Source organism: Delphinapterus leucas, chromosome 13 (genome assembly GCF_059928025.1).
Source record: "Delphinapterus leucas isolate spDelLeu-1000000601 "Yukka" chromosome 13, BTC_Dleu_Yukka2, whole genome shotgun sequence".
NCBI classification, from domain to species: domain Eukaryota; kingdom Metazoa; phylum Chordata; class Mammalia; order Artiodactyla; family Monodontidae; genus Delphinapterus; species Delphinapterus leucas.
Genome location: NC_143141.1, coordinates 58,941,389 through 58,964,195, shown reverse-complemented (window position 1 = coordinate 58,964,195; position 22,807 = coordinate 58,941,389). Strand labels below are relative to the sequence as shown.

The window sequence follows — 22,807 nt, the reverse complement described above, 5'->3', positions numbered from 1 at the left end:
GTATCTTTCCAAATTATGGTTTTCTTCAGATATATGCCCAGGAGTGGGATTGCTAGACTGTATGGTAGCTCTATTTTAGTTTGTTAAGGAACCTCCATACTGTTCTCCATAGTGGTTGTACCAATTTATATTCCCACCAAGGTGTAGGACAGTTCCCTTTTCTCCACACCCTCTCCAGCACTTATTGTTTGTAGACTTTTTGATGATGGCCATTCTGACCAGAGTGAGGTGATACCTCATTGTAGTTTTGGTTTGCATTTCTCTAATAATTACTGATGTTGAGCATCTTTTTATGTGCTTTTGGCCATTTGTATGCCTTCTTTGGTGAAATATCTATTTAGGTCTTCTGTCCATTTTTTGATTGGGTTTGTTTGGTTTTTTTTGATATTGAGCTATTTGTATATTTTGGAGATTCATTCCTTGTCAGTCACATCATTTGCAAATATTTTCTCCCATTCTGAGAGTTGCCTTTGTATTTTCTTTAAAGTTTACTTTGCTGTGCAAAAGCTTTTAAGTTTATTTAGTTCCCATTTGTTATTTTCATTACTCTAGGAGGTGGATCTAGAAGTGTTTTGCCTATGTTTCCCTCTAAGAGTTTTATAGTATCTGGCCTTACATTTAGGTCTTTAATCCATTTTTAGTTTATTTTTGGTGTGGTGTTAGAGAATGTTCTAATTTCCTTCTTTTATGTATAGCTGTCCAGTTTTCCCAGCACCACTTACTGAAGAGACTGTCTTTTCTTCATTGTATGTTCTTGCCTCCTTTGTTGTAGATTAATTGACCATAGGTGCATGGGTTTGTTTCTGGACTTTCTATCCTGTTCTATTGATCTATATTTCTATAGGAGCCTTATTCCTCCAGCTCTTTTTTTCTTTCTCAGGATTGCTTTGGCTATTCGGGTCTTTTTTGTTTCCATACAAATTTTAATTTTTTTTTGTTCTATTTCTGTGAAAAATGCCATTGGTAATTTGATAGGGATTATATTGAGTCTGTAGATTGCCCTGGGTAGTAAAGTCATTTTGACAGTATTGATTCTTCTAGTCCAAGAACATGGTATAATCTCTCCATCTGTTTGTGTCATCTTCAATTTCTTTCATCAGCATCTTACACTTTTCAGAGTACAGGTCTTTTGCCTTCTTAGGTAGGTTTATTCCTAAGTATTTTATTCTTCTTGATGTGATGGTAAATGGGATTGTTTCTTTAATTTCTGTTTCTGATATTTCATTGTTAGTGTATAGAAATGCAACAGATTTCTGTGTATTAATTTTGTATTCTGCAACTTTACTGAATTCATTGATGAGCTCTAGTAGTTTTCTGGTAGCATCTTTAGGATTTTCTACATGTAGTATCATGTCATCTGCAAACAGTGACAGTTTTACTTCTTTTCCAGTTTGGATTCCTTTTATTTCTTTTTCTTCTCTGATTGTCATGGCTAGGACTTCCAGAACTATGTTGAATAAAAGTGGTGAGAGTAGACATCCTTGTCTAGTTCCTGATCTTAGAGGAAATGCTTTCAGCTTTTCACAGTTGAGTACGATGTTAGCTGTGGGTTTGTCATGTATGACCTTTATTATGTTGAGGTAGGTTCCCTCTGTGCCCACTCTCTGGAGAGTTTTTATCATAAATCGGTGATGATTTTTATCAAAAGCTTTTTCTGCATCTATTAAGATGATCATATGGTTTTTATTCTTCAATTTGTTAATTTGGTGTATCACACTGACCAATTTGTGGGTGTTGAAAAATCATTGCATCCCTGGGTTAAATCCTACTTTCATGATCATGGTGTATGATTCTTTTAATGTATTGTTGGGTTTGGTTTGCAAGTATTTTGTTGCAGATTTTTGCATCTATGTTCATCAGTGATATTGGCCTGTAATTTTCTTTTTTGTGTGGTCTGGTTTTGGTATCAGGGTGATGGTGGGCTTGTAGAATGAGTTTAGGAGTTTTCCTTCCTCTGCAATTTTTGGAAGAGTTTCAGAAGGATAGTTGTTAACTCTCCTGTAAATGTTTGTTAGAATTTGCCTGTGAAGCCATCTGGTCCTGGACTTCTGTTTGTTGGTAGTTTTTTAAATCACAGTTTCAATTTCAGTACTTGTGATTGGTCTCTTCCTATTTTCTATTTCTTCCTGGTTCAGTCTTGGAAGATTGTACCTTTCTAATAATTTGTCCATTTCTTCTAGGTTGTCCATTTTATTGGCATATAGTTGCTTGTGGTAGTCTCTTATGATCCTTTGTGGTGTCATTTGTAACTTCTCCTTTTTCATTTCTTATTTTCTTGATTTGAGCCCTCTCCCTTTTTTTCTTGATAAGTCTGGCTAAAGGTTTATCAATTTGTTTATCTTTTCAAAGAACCAACTTTTAGTTTTATTGATCTTTTTTATTGTTTTCATCTCTATTTCATTTATTTCTGCTCTGACCTTTATGATTTCTTTCCTTCTACTGACTTTGGGTTTTGTTTGTTCTTCTTTCTTTAGTTGCTTTAGGTATAAGGTTAGGTTGTTTGAGAGTTTTCTTGTTCCTGAGGTAAGATTGTATTGCTATAAACTTCCCTCTTAGAACTGCTTTTGCTGCGTCCCATAGATTTTGGGTTTTGTTTGTTTCTTTGTTTTAATTTTATTAATTTTTTACACAGCAGGTCATTATTAGTCATCAGTTTTATACACAACAGTGTATACATGTCAATCCCAATCGCCCAATTCATCACACCCCCACCCCCACCCCCCCGCCGCTTTCCCCCCTTCGTGTCCATATGTTTGTTCTCTACTTCTGTGTCTCAATTTCTGCTCTGCAAACTGGTTCATCTGTACCATTTTCTAGGTTCCACATATATGTGTTAATATACAATATTTGTTTTTCTCCTTCTGACTTGCTTCACTCTGTATGACAGTATCTAGATGCATCCACGTCTCTACAAATGGCCCAATTCCATTCTTTTTTATGGCTGAGTAATATTCCATTGTATATATGTACCACATCTTCTCTATCCATTCATCTGTCGATGGGCATTTAGGTTGCTTTCATGACCTGGCTGTTGTAAATAGTGCTGCAGTGAACATTGGGGTGCATGTGTCTTTTTGAATTATGGTTTTCTCTGGTTATATGCCCAGTAGTGGGATTGCTGGATCATATGGTAATTCTATTTTTAGTTTTTTAAGGAACCTCCATACTCTTCTCCATAGTGGCTGTATCAATTTACATTCCTACCAACAGTGCAGGAGGGTTCCCTTTTCTCCACACCCTCTCCAGCATTTGTTCTTTGTAGATTTTCTGATGGTACCCATTCTAACTGATGTGAGGTGATAACTCAATTTAGTTTTGATTTGCATTTCTCTAACAATTAGTGATGTTGAGCAGCTTTTCTTGTGCCTCTTGGCCATCTGTATGTCTTCTTTGGAGAAATGTCTATTTAGGTCTTCTGCCCATTTTTGGATTGGGTTGTTTGTTTTTTTAATATTGAACTGCATGAGCTGTTTATATGTTTTGGAGATTAATCCTTTGTACGTTGACTCATTTGCAAATATTTTCTCCCGTTCTGAGGGTTGTCTTTTCATCTTGTTTATGGTTTCCTTTGCTTTGCAAAAGCTTTTAAGTTTCATTAGGTCCCATTTGTTTATTTTTGGTTTTAGTTCCATTACTCTAGGAGGTGTATCAAAAAAGATCTTGCTGTGATTTATGTCAAAGAGTGTTCTTCCTATGCTTTCCTCTAAGAGTTTTATAGTGTCCAGTCTTACATTTAGGTCTCTAATCCATGTTGAGTTTATTTTTGTGTATGGTTTTAGGGAGTGTTCTAATTTCATTCTTTTACATGTAGCTGTCCAGTTTTCCCAGCACCACTTATTGAAGAGACTGTCTTTACTCCATTGTATATCCTTGCCTCCTTTGTCATAGATTAGTTGACCATAGGTGCGTGGGTTTATCTCTGGGCTTTCTATCCTGTTCCACTGATCTATAATTCTGTTTTTGTGTCAGTACCATACTGTCTTGATTACTGTAGCTTTGTAGTATAGTCTGAAGTCAGGGAGTCTGATTCCTCCAGCTCTGTTTTTTCCCCTCAAGACTGCTTTGGCTATTCGGGGTCCTTTGTGTCTCCATACAAATTTTGAGATTTTTTGTTCTAGTTCTGTAAAAAATGCCATTGGTAATTTGATAGGGATTGCATTGAATCTGTAGATTGCTTTGGGTAGTATAGTCATTTTTCACAATATTGATTCTTTCAATCCAAGAACATGGTATATCTCTCCATCTGTTGGTATCATCTTTAATTTCTTTCATCAGTGTCTTATAGTTTTCTGCATACAGGTCTTTTGTCTCCCTAGGTAGGTTTATTCCTAGGTATTTTACTCTTTTTGTTGCAGTGGTAAATGGGAGTGTTTCCTTAATTTCTCTTTTAAATTTTTCATCATTAGTGTATAGGAATTTGCAAGAGATGCAAGAGATTTCTGTGCATTAATTTTGTATCCTGCAACTTTACCAGATTCATTGATTAGCTCCAGTAGTTTTCTGGTAGCATCTTTAGGATTCTCTATGTATAGTATCATGTCATCTGCAAACAGTGACAGTTTTACTTCTTCTTTTCCAGTTTGGATTCCTTTTATTTCTTTTTCTTCTCTGATTGCTGTGGCTAGGACTTCCATAACTATGTTGAATAATAGTGGTGAGAGTGGACATCCTTGTCTTGTTCCTGATCTTAGAGGAAATGCTTTCAGTTTTTCACCATTGAGAATGAAGTTTGCTGTGGCAAACTTCATATATGGCCTTTATTATGTCATACATGGCCTTTATTATGTTGAGGTAGGTTCCCTCTATGCCCACTTGCTGGAGAGTTTTTATCATAAATGGGTGTGGAATTTTGTCAAAAGCTTTTTCTGCATCTATTGAGATAATCATATGGTTTTTATTCAGTTAATATGGTGTATCACATTGATTTGTGTATATTGAAGAATCCTTGCATCCGTGGGATAAATCCCACTTGATCATGGTGTATGATCCTTTTAATGTGTTGTTGGATTCTGTTTGCTAGTATTTTGTTGAGGATTTTTACATCTATATTCATCAGTTATATTGGTCTATAATTTTCTTTTTTTGTAGTAGCTTTGTCTGGTTTTGGTATCAGGGTGATGGTGGCCTCATAGAATGAGTTTGGGGGTTTTCTTTCCTCTGCAATTTTTTGGAAGAGTTTGAGAAGGATGGGTGTTAGCTCTTCTCTAAATGTTTGATAGAATTCACCTGTGAAGCCATCTGGTCCTGCACTTTTGTTTGTTGGAAGATTTTTTTTCCATAGCTTTTTAATATGCTTTTTTTAATTAATTAATTTAATTTATTTATTTTTGGCTGCGTTGGGTCTTCCTTGCTGTGTGCGTGCTTTCTCTAGTTGTGGCGAGTGGGGGCTACTTTTCATTGCCATGCGCGGGCTTCTCATTGCGGTGGATTCTCTTGTTACAGAGCACGGGCTCTAGTCACACGAGCTTCAGTAGTTGTGGCTCGCGGGCTCTAGAGCACAGGCTCAGTAGTTGTGGCGCCTGGGCTTCGTTGCTCCGTGGCATGTGGGAACTTCCCAGACCAGGGCTTGAACCTGGTTCCCTGCATTGGCAGGTGGATTCTTAACCACTGCACCACCAGGGAAGCCCTTGTTGGAAGCATTTTAATCACAGTTTCAATTTCATTACTTGTGATTGGTCTGTTCATATTTTCTATTTCTTCCTCGTTCAGTCTTTGAAGGTTATACCTTTCTAAGAATTTGTCCATTTCTTCCAGGTTGTCCATTTTATTAACATAGAGTTGCTTGTAGTAGTCTCTTAGGATGCTTTGTATTTCTGTGGTGTCTGTTGTAACTTCTCCTTTTTCATTTCTAATTTTATTGATTTGAGTCTTCTCCCTCTTTTTCTTGGTGAGTCTGGCTAATGGTTTATCCATTTTGTTTGTCTTCTCAAAGAACCAGCTTTTAGTTTTATTGACCTTTGTTATTGTTTTCTTTGTTTCTATTTTCTTTGTTTCTTTGTTTCTATTTCATTTATTTCTGCTCTGATCCTGATGATTTCTTTCCTTCTGCTAACTTTGGGTTTTGTTTTTTCTTCTTTCTCTAGTTCCTTTAGGTGTAACATTAGATTGTTTATTTGAGATTTTTCTTGTTTCTTGAGGTAGGCTTGTATGGCTGTAAACTTCCCTTTTAGAACTGCTTTTGCTGCATCCCATAGGTTTTGGATTGTCATGTTTTCATTGTCATTTGTCTCTAGGTATTTTTTGATTTTCTCTTTGATTTCTTCAGTGATCTCTTGGTTATTTAGTAACATATTGTTTAGCCTCCATGTGTTTGTGTTTTTTACGTTTTTTTTCCCTATAATTGATTTCTAATCTCATAGCATTGTGGTCAGAAAAGATGCTTGATATGATTTCTATTGTCTTAAATTTACTGAGGCTTGATTTGTGACCCAGGATGTGCTCTATCCTGGAGAGTGTTCCGTGCACACTTGAGAAGAAAGTGTAATCTGCTGTTTTTGGATGGAATGTCCTATAAATATCAATTAAATCTATTTGGTCTATTGTGTCATTTAAAGCTTGTTTCCTTATTTATTTTCATTTTGGATGATCTGTCCATTGGTGTAAGTGAGGTTTTAAAGTTCCCCACTATTATTGTGTTACTGTCATTTTCCTGTTTTACAGCTGTTAGCAGTTGCCTTATGTATTGAGGTGCTCCTATGTTGGGTGCATATATATTTATAATTGTTATATCTTCTTTTTTGGATTGATCCCTTGATCATTATGTAGTATCCTTTCTTGTCTCTTGTAACATTCTTTATTTTAAAGTCTATTTTATCTGATATGAGTATTGCTACTCCAGCTTTCTTTTGATTTCCATTTGCATGGAATATCTTTTTCCATCCCCTCACTTTCAGTCTGTATGTGTCCCTAGGTCTGAAGTGGGTCTCTTGTAGACAGCATATAGATGGGTCTTGTTTTATCCATTCAGCAAGCCTGTGTCTTTTGGTTGAAGCATTTAATCCATTCACGTTTAAGGTAATTATCGATATGTATGTTCCTATGACCATTTTCCTAATTGTTTTGGGTTTGTTTTTGTAGGTCCTTTTCTTCTCTTGTGTTTCCCACTTAGAGAAGTTCCTTTAGCATTTGTTGTAGAGCTGGTTTGGTGGTGCTGAATTCTCTTAGCTTTTGCTTGTCTGTAAGGCTTCTGATTTCTCCATCGAATGAATGAGATGCTTGCTGGGTAGAGTAATCTTGGGTGTAGGTTCTTCCCTTTCATCACTTTAAGTATATCGTGCCACTCCCTTCTGGCTTGTAGAGTGTCTGCTGAGAAATCAGCTGTTAACCTTATGGGAGTTCCCTTGTATGTTATTTGTCGTTTTCCCCTTGCTGCTTTCAGTAATTTTTCTTTGTCTTTAATTTTTGTCAGTTTGATTAATATGTGTCTTGGCATGTTCCTCCTTGGGTTTATCCTGTATGGGACTCTCTGTGCTTCCTGGACTTGGGTGGCTATTTCCTTTCCCATGTTAGGGAAGTTTTCTGCTATTATCTCTTCAAATATCTTTTCAGGCCCTTTCTCTCTTCTCTTTCTAGGACCCCTATAATGTGAATGTTGGTGCATTTAATGTTGTCCCAGAGGTCTCTTAGACTGTCCTCTTTTTTTTCATACTTTTTTTCTTTTTTCTCTTCTGCAGCAGTGATTTCCACCCATCTGTCTTCCAGCTCACTTATTCATTCTTCTGCCTCATTTATTCTGCTATTGATTCCTTATAGTGTATTTTTCATTCCAGTTATTGTATTGTTCATCTCTGTTCTTTAAATCTTCTAGCTCTTTGTTAAACATTTCATGTATCTTCTTGGTCTGTGCCTCCATTCTTTTTCCAAGATCTCGGATCATCTTTACTATGGTTACTCTGAATTCTTTTTCAGGAAGATTGCCTATCTCCAATTCACTTGTTGTTCTTCTGGAGTTTTATCTTGTTCATTCATCTGGAACATATTTCTCTACTGTCTCATTTTGTCTAACTTTCTATGTTTATGGCCTCTGTTCCTCAGGCTGCAGGATTGTAGCTCCTCTCACTTCTGGTGTCTGCCCCCAAGTGGGTGAGGTTGGTCCAGGGGCTTATGCAGGCTTCCTGGTGGGAAGGACTGGTGCCTGCCCACTGGTGGATGGAGCTGGGTCTTGTCCCTCTGGTGGGTAGGGCCATGTTAAAGGGTGTGTTTAGAGATGGCTGTGAGATCAGGATGACTTTAGGTAGCCTGTCTGCGGATGGGTGGTGCTGGGTTCCCACCCTGTTGGTTGTTTGGCCTAAGGTGTCCCAGCACTGGAGCCTGCAGGCTGTTGGGTGGGGCCGGGTCTCAGTGCCAAAGTGGTGACCTCCAGGAGAGCTCACGCCAATGAATATTCGCTGGGGCCTCTGCCACCAGTGTTGTTGCCCCCACAGTGAGCCACAGCTGACCTCCGCCTCCCCAGGAAATCCTCCAGGACCTTCCAGTAGGTCTGGCCCAGGCTCCTATGGAGTCACTGCTTTGCCCTGGATCCCAGTGTACGTGAAACCTTGTGTGCGCCCTCCAAGAGTGGAGTCTCTGTTTCCCCCAGTCCTGTGGAGCTCCTGCACTCAAGCCCCACTGGCCTTCAAAGCCAAATGTGCTTGGGGCTCCTCCTCCTGAACCTCCTGAAGCCAGACACCCCCAAGCTGGGGAGCCTGACATGGGGCTCAGAACTCTCATTCCTGTGGGAGAACCTCTGAGATATAATTATTTTCCAGTTTGTGGGTCATCCACCCAGCGGGCGTGGGATTTGATTATATTGTGAAAGTGCCCCTCCTACCATCTTCTTCTTTGTCTTTGTATGTAGAATATCTTTTTTGGTAGGTTTGAGTCTTTTTTTGTTGATGGTTGTTCAGCAGTTAGTTGTGATTTTGATGTTTTCATGGGAGGAGGTGAGCTCAAGTCCTTCTCCTCTGCCATCTTGTCTCTGCCTCTCACTGTTGGACCAAAAGAAGATAAAAAGTCATTCCAGGGTGAGGTCTCAGGGGAAGAGGGAACTATCAGTATATCTCAGTGTCCTGGTGCAGCGTTCCACTGGTGGGACTTGAAATTTAATTGGTTTTCCAGTTGGGGAACCATCCTTGAAGCTGGCTCCCCATGTACCTATTGCTAATTTTTTCCACAATCCCCAACAGATGGTCAATGCAAATCTTCATGTGGTCAATTGTATCAAATTATCTGAAAGTACCCCTCTCCAGCCAGAGTCCTCCCATCTTTGAACCTTCTGTGCAGTCTGTACTGGTTATTCCTGGGGGGCAGCTGCATAGCTATTGTCCCTCCCCAACATCTTGGGGACTCCCTTTGCATCTTTCTTGTGTTGGAGCTTCAGTTTCCTGGATCCTGTGTCTTCCGTTTTCTTGATTTACTCACTTATCTTTGTGGAGCACATTCTTTTGTAGTTTCCTGGGAAAGTATACATGGGTAGTAAAATTTTTGAGACCTTGCATATCTAAAAGGTCTTTATTTTACCCTCACTCTGGATTGAAAGTTTATCTAGGTATAGAATTCTAGGTTGGAACGAGTCACTTAACCTCTCTTTGACCCTAGTTTCTGTGTGAGTCTGGATTATTTCCTTTGGGAGTGACAGAAAACTCAATTCAAACTGACTTAGACACTGTCTTGAATAGATGTTATCCCCTACACTATTATACTTTGCCTGTATTCCTCTTGTGATGTGTGTCATGAGATATCCTATGTATTATTCATTTCATATGGTCAGGCTACAGTCTCTAGTATACATCCATGAGATTACATGCGTTCTGTTCATTTCTTTTTTTAAAAATATTTATTTATTTATTTTTTGGCTGTGTTGGGTCTTCATTGCTGTGCGTAGGCTTCATCCAGCTGCAGCAAGCGGGGGCTACTCCCTGCCACAGTGTGTGGACCTCTCATCTCAGCGGACTCCCTTGTTGCAGAGCACGGGCTCTAGGCGCACAGGCTTCAGTAGTTGTGGCACGTGGGCTTCAGTAGTTGTGGCTTGCAGGCTCTAGAGCACAGGCTCAGTAGTTGTGGTGCACGGGCTTAGTTGCTTCATGGCATGTGGGATTCACCCTGACCTGGGCTCAAACCCGTTTCCCCTGCATTGGCAGGCAGACTCTCAACCACTGTGCCACCAGGGAAGTCCCTGTTTATTTATTTTCATGCAAATGTATTTGTTTATGCTGCCACCATCTGCATGTTTGTAAGTTTCCATACAGATACACAAAGTGTGCTGCATTTTTCCTCCTCTTTTGTCTCTTTTTATTCTTCACATTGATATTGCACTCACTCATGCCACAGGTTTTGGTAATATATATGAGGTCATTTTGTTTTCCTGTGATAATACTGAACTTATTACTTGTAGTTTTGCATCTGTGGCTTTAATATATTATTCTAAGGCATTGTCTCAGCAGTTTTGTCATATGAATTACATGGACCCTCTTCCATCATTCTCTTTAAAAATTTTTCTTAATATCATACCTAATGACATCTCAATTTATCCAGACCTTTCTCTCTTGTTTTCTCTGCTCTCATTTGATTGTCAAGTTTCTAGGCATGGTCTTCTGATCCACTTGACATATGTTTCCTCTCTTTTCAAGGGATAATCATTCTATGTAAACTATTAAATACAGAGTGGATAAACAACAAGGTTTTACTGTATAGCTGAGGAACTATATTCAATATCCTGTAATAAACCATAATGGAAAAGGAAAAAAATAAAGCTTGCAGAAAAAAATTTTTTAAGGGTTAATCATTCTAGTATTCCTAGAGTGTGGCCCAGAAAACTTTGTCATTGACTAGTCTTTCACTTCCCAGACCTTACTTTCTCACCCTAAACCTGAATCTCTAGGTGGTAGAAAAGTGGGAAGGAAGCTGTCTAGACCTCTACATTTTTACTTTTCCAGTTTCCCATAGTCTAAGATCTGGTTGTCAGAAGGTGCTTTCCAGGGTCCCTTAAAGGATAGCAAACACTAGGCACACATCTTCCACACACATCTTATCAATCGTGGTGCCTTTTTCTGCTGAGCCTGAACATGACATCTGATCCACAGCATTCTAGGAAAGTGCTGGCGGTTGAGATACAACAATCTGCTTGTCATTTCTGACCCTAGTAATGTCATTTATCTCCACACAGATTAGCAGAAGTCAGCCAGAATCCATGGGTTGATAGGTGCACAGGTATAGCATACCCTTTAGATCAACAGAGAGCTAATTTCACATAGAATAATCATTTAAGTGTTGTGTACCATAAGGGGGCAGTTAATTAAGAAATAATATTGATGACAGTATTAACATTCTCACTAAGACATGATTGAAAAATACCCAGATGAAAGAATTTTACATATGAAATGAATTATTTTATTTTTTATCACCTAATATTAGAATAATTACATTTTGAAAACAATATTTAGACATTTTGTGCAAATTCATGGTCATGGAACTATTGAGCTTGAAGATAATGAACTAATTTTATACTTAGCTAATACCATATTTAGTGTGAGTTAAAAAGTACTTATATTGATCTAGGAAAAATTAGTAAATATAATTTTAAATACTTTAACTTTTTTATTTCATAATTTGAAAATATTAAGGTCTTCTACCTCAGTTGAGTATAAAAGCCAGGATCCATTTAAATATCTAAGTCAGCATCTAAGTCAATATCTTAAATAATACTCATATTTTATATTCAGTTAGTTCACTTTTAGGAATCTCATTTAAGGAATAATTGAATTGTGCCAATGATGTTTGTCAAAGGGCTGTTTATTGTTGTGAAAAGGACAGCATATCCTTTGGAACACTTTAGTAGCAAGAGACCCCTCCCCACTGACTGTAAGTTTCCCTTGTTTAGCCAAGGATAAAAAAGGTTTTGGAAGTGGCCGTACAGAGCAGGAACAGACGCATCCTATCTTCATGCAGCTTTGCTTGGCCCACAGAGTTTCTGCCAGAGACGTAGAACTGCTGGTGACACTGTCTAAAAAAGGTTGAGGCTTGCAGATGCTGAAATTCATCTTATTTGGGGTTTATATGACAGACCTTCCTCAACTTACAATGGGGTTACATCCCAGTAAGCCTATCATAAGTTGAAAATACCGTCAGTCGAAAATGCATTTAATACCTCTAACCTAACCTACATCATAGCTTAGCCTAACCTACCTTAAATGTGCTCAAAACACTTATATTAGCTTACAGTTGAGCAGAGTTATCTAACACAAAGCCTATTTTATAATAAGGTGTTGAATATCTCATGTAACTTATTGAATACTGTATTGAAAGTGAAAAACAGAATGGTTGTGTGCATACAGAATGGTTGTAAGTGTATTGGTTGTTTACCCTCGTGATCGAGGGGCTGACTGGGAGCTGCAGCCCACCATCATGAGAGAGTATATTAGTGCATATCATTAGCCCGGGAAAAGGTCAAAATTTAAAATTCAAAGTGTAGTTTCTACTGAGTCTATATCAATTTCACATCGTCATAAAGTCAAAAAATCATAAGTGGAACTGTCCTAAGTTGGGGACTGTCTATTTTATGATATTTTATATATATATATAGTGTATATAATACTACTTTATTTCTGTGCTTCATGCTTCTACATGTTAACAGACATGAGGCTTTCAGGAACTAACTTCTGCATCAGTGAAGCTACATCTTTACCGGGCAGCGTCAGTGCCCAGGTAGCCTGAGCACCCCTCTGTTTCCAGCTGTGTCCCAGAAGGGTGGATGGACTTTGGAGGCCTCTCACTAAAGCTAAAGAGTTATTCCTGTGGGGATTCCTAAAACAGTGGTTAGAGAATGTGTTGTTTGTGTGATTTTGGAAGTGGTACAATTTCCAGTAGTGAAATGGTTCAAAATAGAACCTTGAAAGTGACATGTAGCAGAAGTAGAGTGAAGGAAAAAGTCTCTTGAGGAGGCAAAGGGGACTGAGAGGTCAGGGTCTTAGGTGGGTTGCCCATGCCCATGTGGGTGTGAAGTTAACAAGACTAATGACAGTAGCTGAGAGGGAGAGGGAGACTGTAAGCCAGAAGAGATGGCACCCATGAGGGTAGACTGATACAAGCCTCTAAGATTCTTGCCAGAGAGGAGAAGTAGAGTAATTGTTTACTCTACTGCTGTGATTGAAGTAATAGAAGGGAAGATGGGATTCATTTTGATAGTCTCTAAATGAACTTGTACTGTGTCAGTGCTTCTTGGACTAGGAAACCCGGGGGTCTATGGATGCATTCTCAGAGCGCAACAGTTTACTAGTGAATTTTTAAAATTTGGATCATTATTTTAATGGTAATTTAAAAGTTGACTTCAGTGCCCAGAGTTGGGTTTATTTGGAATTCCACCAAGTAGCCTTATACATTTAAATGAAATTATAATAAAAATAATTTAAATCAACACTATGGGATCATGAGAACTTGAGAAAATTGGCTAGATATTATCTAAGATTCCTTCCAATTCTAAAATACGGTAATTCTGTATACTTTCTTGTACATAGAATATATTAATTTTTAGGTATTATAGTCCTCATTTATTTAAAACTTTAAAAATATTCTACATGTACACATTCGGTAAGGGAAATTAGAAGATCTTTATTTTCTTAAAAAAATTAATCACCTACAAAGTTATCACCTGGAAACATTCACTGTTAACATGTGATGTCTCTCTGGATTCATTTTTGTATTTTTTTCTCTCTCTCTGTATCTATGCATATTATGTATGTATGTGCATCTCAAAGAAGTAGGAAAAGAGGCTTTTTAACTGAAAACAGGGTCATGCATAATCTATTATGCATGTCTTACCATGTCAGTATGTATATTCCTACGTCATCATTCCTGTTAGCTGCATGTTATTCCATTATACGGATTGCCGTTATTAATATAGCCAATCAGTTCCCTATTTGGGACATTTAGATTGTTTCTAGTTTTTCACTCTACACCTACCAATAAATATCCTTCAATAATATATATTTTTAGTACTATTCCAATTATTTATATATCTCATTACCAAAAAAAGTCATTCAATTTGATCATAGCCCAGATATAATCTGGAGTCATTTATTTATGATTATCTTTTTTTTTTTTGGTAAATATTATAGCTTTCTTGGCTTAAAAAAACACATGTATAATAAAATAATCTGTGTGTTTGGTAGAGTCCACAGTTTTCCAAACTGCTTTCTTTGGATCCTAAAGGTTTCCTTCGGTAGAGCTTTCCCCTCTGCTTCTCTTTTGTCTATTTTCTTGTAAGAGATTGTTTGTTTAAAAAAAATAGTTTTAAGAAAACAAACACAATGATTTAAACCACTGAGCCAGTCCCTGGTTAAGATGTGAAGTTAAGTTTCATGATTAGTGGCAGAGATGGGATATCCTATATGCCATCCTATATATCCTTACTCCTAAAAAGAAATTTAGAATAAATACATCTCCTAGAAATAAAACAAACCCAAAAAAGTACTCTAACCTGGTATCTGGATTGCTTACTTGGAACATATTTTCAACATGTCCTTTATTTGTATGTTATCTTTTTTTATTTCCACTTCAACAAATTGGAATTAAAACATGTTAGAAGACACTGATCATCAGCTTAACCAGTAATTAGCATTGATGAGTAGAGAGAAAATTTAAGACAGCTGCCAAGTTGACCACTAAGATGAGGTTTGATTTGCTAGTATTTGTCATCTGCGGGACTTTATAATTATAATAATAGCAGTGTAGTTGCACTCTGATGGAAAGTTGACAGTTAACTTTTTCTACTCATCAAACTTAGGAATAATTCTGAAAGTTTCTAGTTTCCAGGTAATTTATCATTCAAGTGATTAAAAGCTATTTTGGGCCACAATTATGAACAATAATAAAATTTTACATGTGGATGACATTAACACAGTATTTCTTTCTTTTTGAATTTCCAGGGAAAGACTACTATTATTCTAAGGTGTCTTGACAGGTAAGTGTTATGTTAACCTCTAGACTACATTTGCTTTTTCTTGTTGTGTAGGGCAAGTTAGAATCTAAAAGACACATGGAAAGAGAATAATTTTGAGGCTGAAACAAAATATTTTAATTCTTAGTGAATCCTTATTATGGCTTTTACAATCTCCTTTAAAGATAAAACCAACAACAAGCAAAAAGAAATTGTACAGGATTAATATTGGATTTCCTTATTTGGGGGGAGAAATTAACATAATTACTCAGCCTACCATAGTACTTGCTTATTTTGGCTCTGCTACTCTGATATTTAAACTTTTTAGTTCTATCTAGTTCATGACTGTTTGAACATTAATTACAATCTTCGAATTGCTCGTGGGTATACTTTTTTTTTTAATTTATTTTTATTTTTGGCTGCATTGGGTCTTCGTTGCTGCGCGTGGGCTTTCTCTAGTTGCGAGCGAGGGCTGCTCTTCTTTGCAGTGTGTGAGCTTCTCATTGCAGTGGCTTCTCTTGTTGTGGAGCACGGCCTCTAGGCATGTGGGCTTCAGTGGTTGTGTGGCTCTCGGGCTCTAGAGCGCAGGCTCAGTAGTTGTGGCGCACGGGCTTAGTTGCTCCGCAGTATGTGGGATCTTCCCAGACCAGGGCTTGAACCCATGTCCCTTGCATTGGCAGACGGATTCTTAACCACTGCACCACCAGGGAAGCCCTCTCGTGGGTTTACTTTTGAAGCACATTATTGGTCTTTAAACTGTGCGTGTTACCATTTGTTTTCTGTACTTCCTAATCTTCTATACCATAGAAGCATGCCACCAGATTAAGACTTAGGATTATGATTGGTAGGTGTTGCAGGAAGTTGATAAGGAAAGTCTTGTTTGTTTGTAGCTCTCATTAGCTAAATGATGCCTACGTTTGAACCGTGATTTCAGATTGAGAACTGTATAAAAATCTTTCATTGATGTTGCCGTTAAATTGATAGTCATTAGGTTTCCAGCTCCCCACATCAAGGCTGAGCACAAACCTGCTGTCAGTGCTTCCCACGTGGCCTGGATGCAGAGAGCTTGTGCCCTAACATGGCCACCAACACTGCCAGCTCCTTCTCTACTCCCCCAGCAGTGTTGCTAGGCACTGCCACTACATGCAGGTGCCATTATTCTCTGCAGTTGCTACTAAAGATGGTATTTTGAAGGCTTATTTAATTTTTGTATAAATTCTTAATCATTTTTATCTCAATGTGTTATACAAGGTGTAACTTCCCTACTAATCAAAGTTTTTGAGAGGAAGCAAAAATAAATCAGGTAAGATGATAGCGTAAGAAAATAATTCCACCCATGATGGTAATACTACCTGTCTTTTATTGTGCAGGGATGAGCCACCAAAACCAACCTTAGCCTTGGAATATACATATGGAAGGAGAGCAAAAGGACATAACATCGTGAGTGTCTTTTTGGTGATGCTGCACTACACATACATGGAGAAGTGAGGATACTGACGTTGTTTTATATTTTCCATCTTACCTACAATCGTTGCACATATCCAGCTGTACACTTCATAGCTATGTACTTTTTAACCCAAATGCAACTCAGCACATATGAAGCCAACCTAACTGTGGGGAAGTATTTTGGCCTTCTCATTTGTTATGTCTTAAAATGCTTGAATTGGATTCCTTTGTAACTTTATTGTACAGTTTTTTGGCATATTTTCTTCTTTCAAATGAGAATAACATCGTGAGTTATCTTCTGTCTCCAAAAAATCTGCTAAGAATATGAATTTGACCTGTGGAATATTTATGAAAAAATACTGGTCAAAATCCAGATTATTAGCATCTTGAAGTTGGTAATGCTATTTGAGACCACAGGCCCTAATTGGCTATAATCCTGTTTTCACTTATGTTAGTGTATCTACAGAGGAAAATTAGACATTGTTCAGGGTACAGGGAGAACTTATAGTGTATGTTAGAGGAATAAAAATTCCTAAATGGAATTCTCTTTTGGAGTTCTCATATGAAAAAGAGGTCTTTTAAAAATAAAATTAGATGTACGGAAGAACAATCTAGAATACAGTAGAAGGTCCCATATCTCCCATAACACAGGCAAATTTTTATAGATTGATCCAGTCCAAGTGTTTGATTATTAGACAATGTATATAAACAGTTAAAATGGGCTGTTGCTGCTTCCTGGATTCACCAATGCCAAGCTGGTTATTAAAACTGTGAAATTAAAAAGAGAAAAGAAAAAAAGTAATATATTGAGATGGGGGAGGACTTTATTTTTGTGACTCACATGAATTTTGCATGAGTGATAAGCCTAGAAATGGAATTATCCTTTTCATGGGAAACTCTGAGACAACTTTCATAAGCTTAACTTTTAAGAGCTCTAAAAACTTTTCTTCATCCAGTTGTGAATCAAGGGAGATTTTCCAATGCAAACTTATTTCCCCCACAAACATTAATGATTCAAATAGCAACCGCAAAACAATTTTAATGGTTGAGATAACTTGTCAAAAATGCAAAATATATATATTCATCTAAAACTGCTTTAATGACCACCTGCCTCTTCCAAGTTCATGGTATTAGACACATAAAAACTCATGTGATTCTTTTTCACCTGTTTGTTTCTGTTAAACTTTGTGCCATCAAGTTGGGCTTTTCCATATTCATTCAAAGATGGGCTTCACATCTTTCTCAGATTTAATGTCTCCTAAAAGTTCTGAGTGGAAGAGCTTTATCAGCTCCTCACACAATCTTGGTGTCCTGAAGGTTCCTTAGTATCTGGCCAGAGGCAGAGATGCCATCAGCTAGCCGGTGGTGTAGGAGAGCTGTCATGGAACAGATGGTCTTATTTCCAAGCTACCCAGCCCTTTGGCTGCCCAGCCCTTTCAATCCCCTAGTGTTGGAGTCCTCTAAAAAGGGAAACAGTTGTTGAGTCTCTCCTTGTTCCCCCACCTACCGCTTGTATGGCCAGTGCCAACCGGTCACATTCCCCAGGGAAGTCAGGCACAGACCAGCTGCTTATATACTATTGCCGGGGAAATCCCAGTCTGCAGCCCGGACTGCCACCTGTTCTTCCTGTTTCCTCATGTCTTGTCTGTGTGTCTGATTTATTTTGTGAGCTTCTGCCTCCCTCAATTAGGATGTTTTCCTGTTCAACTGTTTTATTGCTATCTAAAATTATAACTGTTTTCAAAAAGATAATTCCAAATGTGTTCAATTTGTTAATTTTATTTCTGATTTGAGTGAGTGTCTGCTACATGTGATATTTACAGAATTGGGGCACTGTTTAATGTCTTCTATTAGGTTAGGGTAGAATTAGGGCATTTAGTACGCATGTACATTCTTAATGTTTCATTTTTGTTCTTTGAAATAGAGGTTTTGGTGCATTTTGAGGGATGGAATAGAGAAAGGAAAAAATTTCCTTTCCTTTCAAAAAATTGCCAAGAAATGGTCTTGAGGACTATAATATCTTGTATCCATAATTATTACTGGCTGGTACTAATGAAATATAAGAACTATTTAACATGTAAAAACACCAAAGAACATTAATATGAAAAAACCCTGTTTTTTCAGCCAAAAGATATTGCTCATTTTTGGGAACTAGGTGGAGGAACCTCTTTACTGGACTTAATCAGCGTCCCAATCACAAGTGACACCTTACGGTAAGTGTGGCCACAGCTCCAGGAACAGTTGTTAGTAAGTATCCAGTGGAGACCACAGGATGGATATGAGTAGGCTTTTGTGAACCAGAATTTGCAGGGACGGTTTTATGTTGCTTACAGTTCACCTTCTTTCTATGTGCTTAAACTGTAATGCTGTCAGAGATTTTAAAAGAACCAAGGTTCTGGCCTGTGCTGAAGTGAAATAGTTGGCATTCCAACGAGTAACATATTTTGCAAGCCTGCAAACAAACAAAATACGTCAAATAACACTTGGGCAATGAATTCACTTGGCAAAAATAAATTTGAAAACAATTATTTCTAACACCCATCCAAGCGTGAGCTAATTCAGCCCTGAGTTTTTCCTGCAGCTGGACATTATGTCTACTTTGAATTTAACGCTAATTAATACCATTGAAGCTTCATCCAGGGGACGTCTATGAGTTAGAGGAGGAAGAAAGTCTCTATTTGCTAACCTAAAAGAAACAGAACCTGGGGGAAAACCTCAAACTCTTTGGTGGTGTTTTCCTAACAATGACTCCCACACGTGGCCAAATCAGATGTGGAAAACTGTCATCTTAGCCAAGGAAAACAAAATTTTAAAATCTGAAATATCTTACTCCTGTCAGAGTTTAACACAAACCGTTGCTGCTGCCTGGGCCAAATACAAAGGGCTTGACAATTATTTGTTAAATTTCAGCCATTAAGATCTTTAGAGTATGGAATTATTTCTTGTTAACAGGATAATTGTTTTTCTATAACTAGCCGGTAATGTTGGCTTTATTTGTCCAGTGATTTTTTTTTCTTTTAAAGAAATATGATTTACTGTCCTTTACTTATTACAAACGTGATGTATGCTCATATGGAAAACTTGGAAAAATACTGAAAGGTACATAGAAAGTAAAAGCATCCTCAATCACATGAAAAAGAACTATCAACATATTGAGATATTTCTTTCAGTGTTTTCAGTGTTCATAAATATACTTTGTACAGGTATGGGATATTGTATGTATATAGATTTAGATCTTGCTTTTTCACTTATAACCACTGTTTTCCCCTGACATTACTTTTCAGGATCATGGGATTTTACAGCTGTATAGTTTTCATTTGTCCTCCTTTAACAGAGACAAATAATCGAAGCTGCCTGGGAATTCGGGCAGCTCACGGTGGTGTGGTTGTGAAGAGATGGCGTGGACGGGGAGGAGCTGAAGGACCCAGAGCTGCCAGCCAGCCTGGCCTGAGGCTGGCAGGACTGAAAAGGCCGGGAGCAGCTCTTACCTGGCCCTGACTTGCACTTCACCTTGCCATATTACCTCACTTCCCTTCTCTAGACCTCACGGGCTTGTAGAAATTCTGGTTTCTGCAGGAAGCCAGACCTCTCCAGTTTCTTTAATGCCTCACTTTGTGAGTCCTTGGTCTTCTTTCCCTGGAACCCCAGGGCAGCTGGAGCCTGCTTTAGGAGAGAAGAGGGGTCAGGGTTATGATGAACAGAGGGCAGGGGCTCCATAGGCCTGGGTCCAGAGTAGCTTGCTGAGTGATGGAAGAATTCATGGAAAGCATTTCACTCCTCATGTAGCTGCAAATCTCAGAGTGTTTTGTAGCTGGAATTAATTTGACATATAATTTCCTTATGTTGGACGAAGCCCAGCGACCTTAGCAGCCGTACCAGTGCTCTTAGATACTGTTTATCTTTAAGATGCCTGTTCATAGAATAATTATAGATGCACTGAACATTTCCACAGACCTTAGATAATTTGTAACAGAGCATTTCCTGTGGTCCACTTCCCTGTTTTAAAAGGTCGTGTTTAAAAAAAAATGTTTTTAGCTGTCATTTGCTATGAAGGTAAAAGTAACACAGATATTTCCAGTGCACTGGAAACATAAATCTTAATCTTAGAAAAAAGTTGAATAATCCATTTCTCCTTTGCTTAAAACAAAGTTATTTTCATTTGGAAAAAATGATAAATTTTATGTTATATATATTTTACCACAGTTAAAAAAAGTTCAACCATAGTCCTCTCTTTTTTAAACATTAACCATACTAAAACTCTGAAAATATAGTATCCTCGCTTATGTATATATATTCTGTTACAATTAAGCAAAACTGGTTCTGAGCTTATTAAAATGACATAGATGTAGTTGGCTAGAGAATTTAATGGCTCAATAATTTTATAGAAAATCTTGCTAATTAATGTCTAAAAAGACTACTTTCTGGATTTAGACCTATAGTATAGAATTTAGCTACTGTTCTGCTTTAATTACACAACACAGCTGATTTGCTCAAACTAAGCAAAATAACTTGACTATATTATAACTAGCACGTATTGTAATTCCTTGCTATATCTACTAGCAGAATGTTTGCCCTGTTGATCAAAAATATATTGGCCCATGATTATGGTTCTACATACTTATTATGACCATTTTCTGAAATACTCCTATATTTGTTTGTTTGTTTTTTATTGTAAACTATCATAACATAAAATTCACAGTTTTAGCCATTTTTAAATGTACAGTTTAGTAGCATTAAGTATATTCACGTTGCTGTGCAGCCATCACCACCATCCATCTCCAGAACATTTCATCTGCCCAAACTGAAACTGTACCCAATAAATAATAACTCCCTATTTCTCCCTTCTCCAACCCCTGGCAACCACCATTCTAGTTTCTGTCTCTATGATTTGACTACTCTAGGTACCTTATGTAAATGAAATCATATAATACTTGTCCTTTTGAGTCTAGCTTATTTCACTTAGCATAATGTCTTTAAGATGCATCCGTGTTGTAGCATGTATCAGAATTCCCTTCCTTTTTAAGGCTGAATAATAGTTCATTGTATGTATATACCATGTTTTGTTCATCTCTTAACCCACTGATGGGCCCCTGGGTCATTTCCCCCCTTTGGCAGTTGTTAGTAATGCTGCTATGGACATTGGTATACAAATATCTATTTGAGTCCCTGATTTCAAAACACCCAGAAGTGGAATTGCAGGATCCTCTAATTTTTTGAGGAACCACTGTACTGCTTTCCACAGTGTCTGCTGTACTATTTTATATTCCCACTGGCAATGCACCAGGGTTCCAATTTCTCTATATCCTTACCAACACTCGTTATTTTCTGGGGGGTTTTGTTTATTTTTACTTTTATGTATCATAGCTATCCTAATGGGTGTGAAGTGGTATCTCATTGTGGTTTTGATTTGGGTTTCTCTAATGATTAGTGATATTGGGCCTCTTTTCATATGTTTATTGGCCATATGTATACCTTTAAATAGAGAAATGTGTATTTGAGTTCTTTGCCCTTTTTAAATTGGGTTGTTTTTGCTTAGGTTAGATTTACATGAACATGAGCACACGTGCATGTGGTCACAGTGGTGGTGTGTGTGGTGGCCAGGGGTGTGCTTTCAGAGAGGCAGCAAGGTACAGCAGAAAGGCACGTGGCTCTGGATGTAAATAGCAGCTCTACAATTTACTAGTTATATGAATCTGTGCCTCAGATTTCTAATCCATAAAATGGCTGTCATAACATCTTCTAGGAAGTGTTGTTGTTAAGAGTAAATAAGGTAGGTAGTCCTCCTAGCAAGGACCATCAGTAAATCTGTTTTCTTCTCCTTCACCAGGTTGTTGCATTGTTGCTGCTGCTGTGATTATTATTTTTGCTTCCCTTCTTTGGAGCACACAGCAAAAGTGGATCTAAATATGGCATTGTTGGACCCAATTACTTGCCGATTATTTGAACTGGATTATTACTAGTTCAAACAAAAACTTCAGTTGTGACACTTAAATATCACTAGGGAAAAGCACTAGAATAAATAAGGCTATAATTTTGGCATTTTTTTCTTAGAACATTGCTGGGTTTTTTTTTCTTAAACTATAGTGTTATTTTTAGAAAATAAATTTCGGTATAGTATGGCTTCAAATGGTAATTATTTTGACTCTTTTTTTTTTGAAACATGTTTTTATTTCTTTAGGACATTTTCTATTGTTCTTGTTTTGGACCTTTCGAAACCTAATGACCTTTGGCCCACCATGGAAAATCTGTTGCAAGCCACAAAACTTCATGTAGATAAAGTGATGATGAAACTGGGGAAGAAAAATGCTAAAGCAGTTTCTGAAATGAGACAGAAGATATGGAGCAATATGCAGAAGGACCATCCAGTGAGTTACTGTTGGGATTATCCCTAGAATTCTTAGCCCCATATATAGTTAAAGATAACATCACAAACAACTTCTTTAGATTTTT

At 37.6% G+C, this 22,807-nt stretch overlaps 1 protein-coding gene across 1 annotated transcript in view; it reads left to right on the top strand.

Annotated features, from left to right (window-relative positions):
• DYNC2LI1 (dynein cytoplasmic 2 light intermediate chain 1) overlaps positions 1–22,807 on the top strand; it is a 69,058-nt gene that overhangs the window by 6,833 nt on the left and 39,418 nt on the right. The window contains exons 3-6 of the mRNA XM_022573950.3: positions 14,901–14,935; positions 16,282–16,351; positions 18,482–18,570; positions 22,536–22,722. Of these exons, the coding sequence (XP_022429658.1) occupies positions 14,901–14,935; positions 16,282–16,351; positions 18,482–18,570; positions 22,536–22,722 (381 nt within the window). The remainder of the gene's footprint in view (positions 1–14,900; positions 14,936–16,281; positions 16,352–18,481; positions 18,571–22,535; positions 22,723–22,807) is intronic.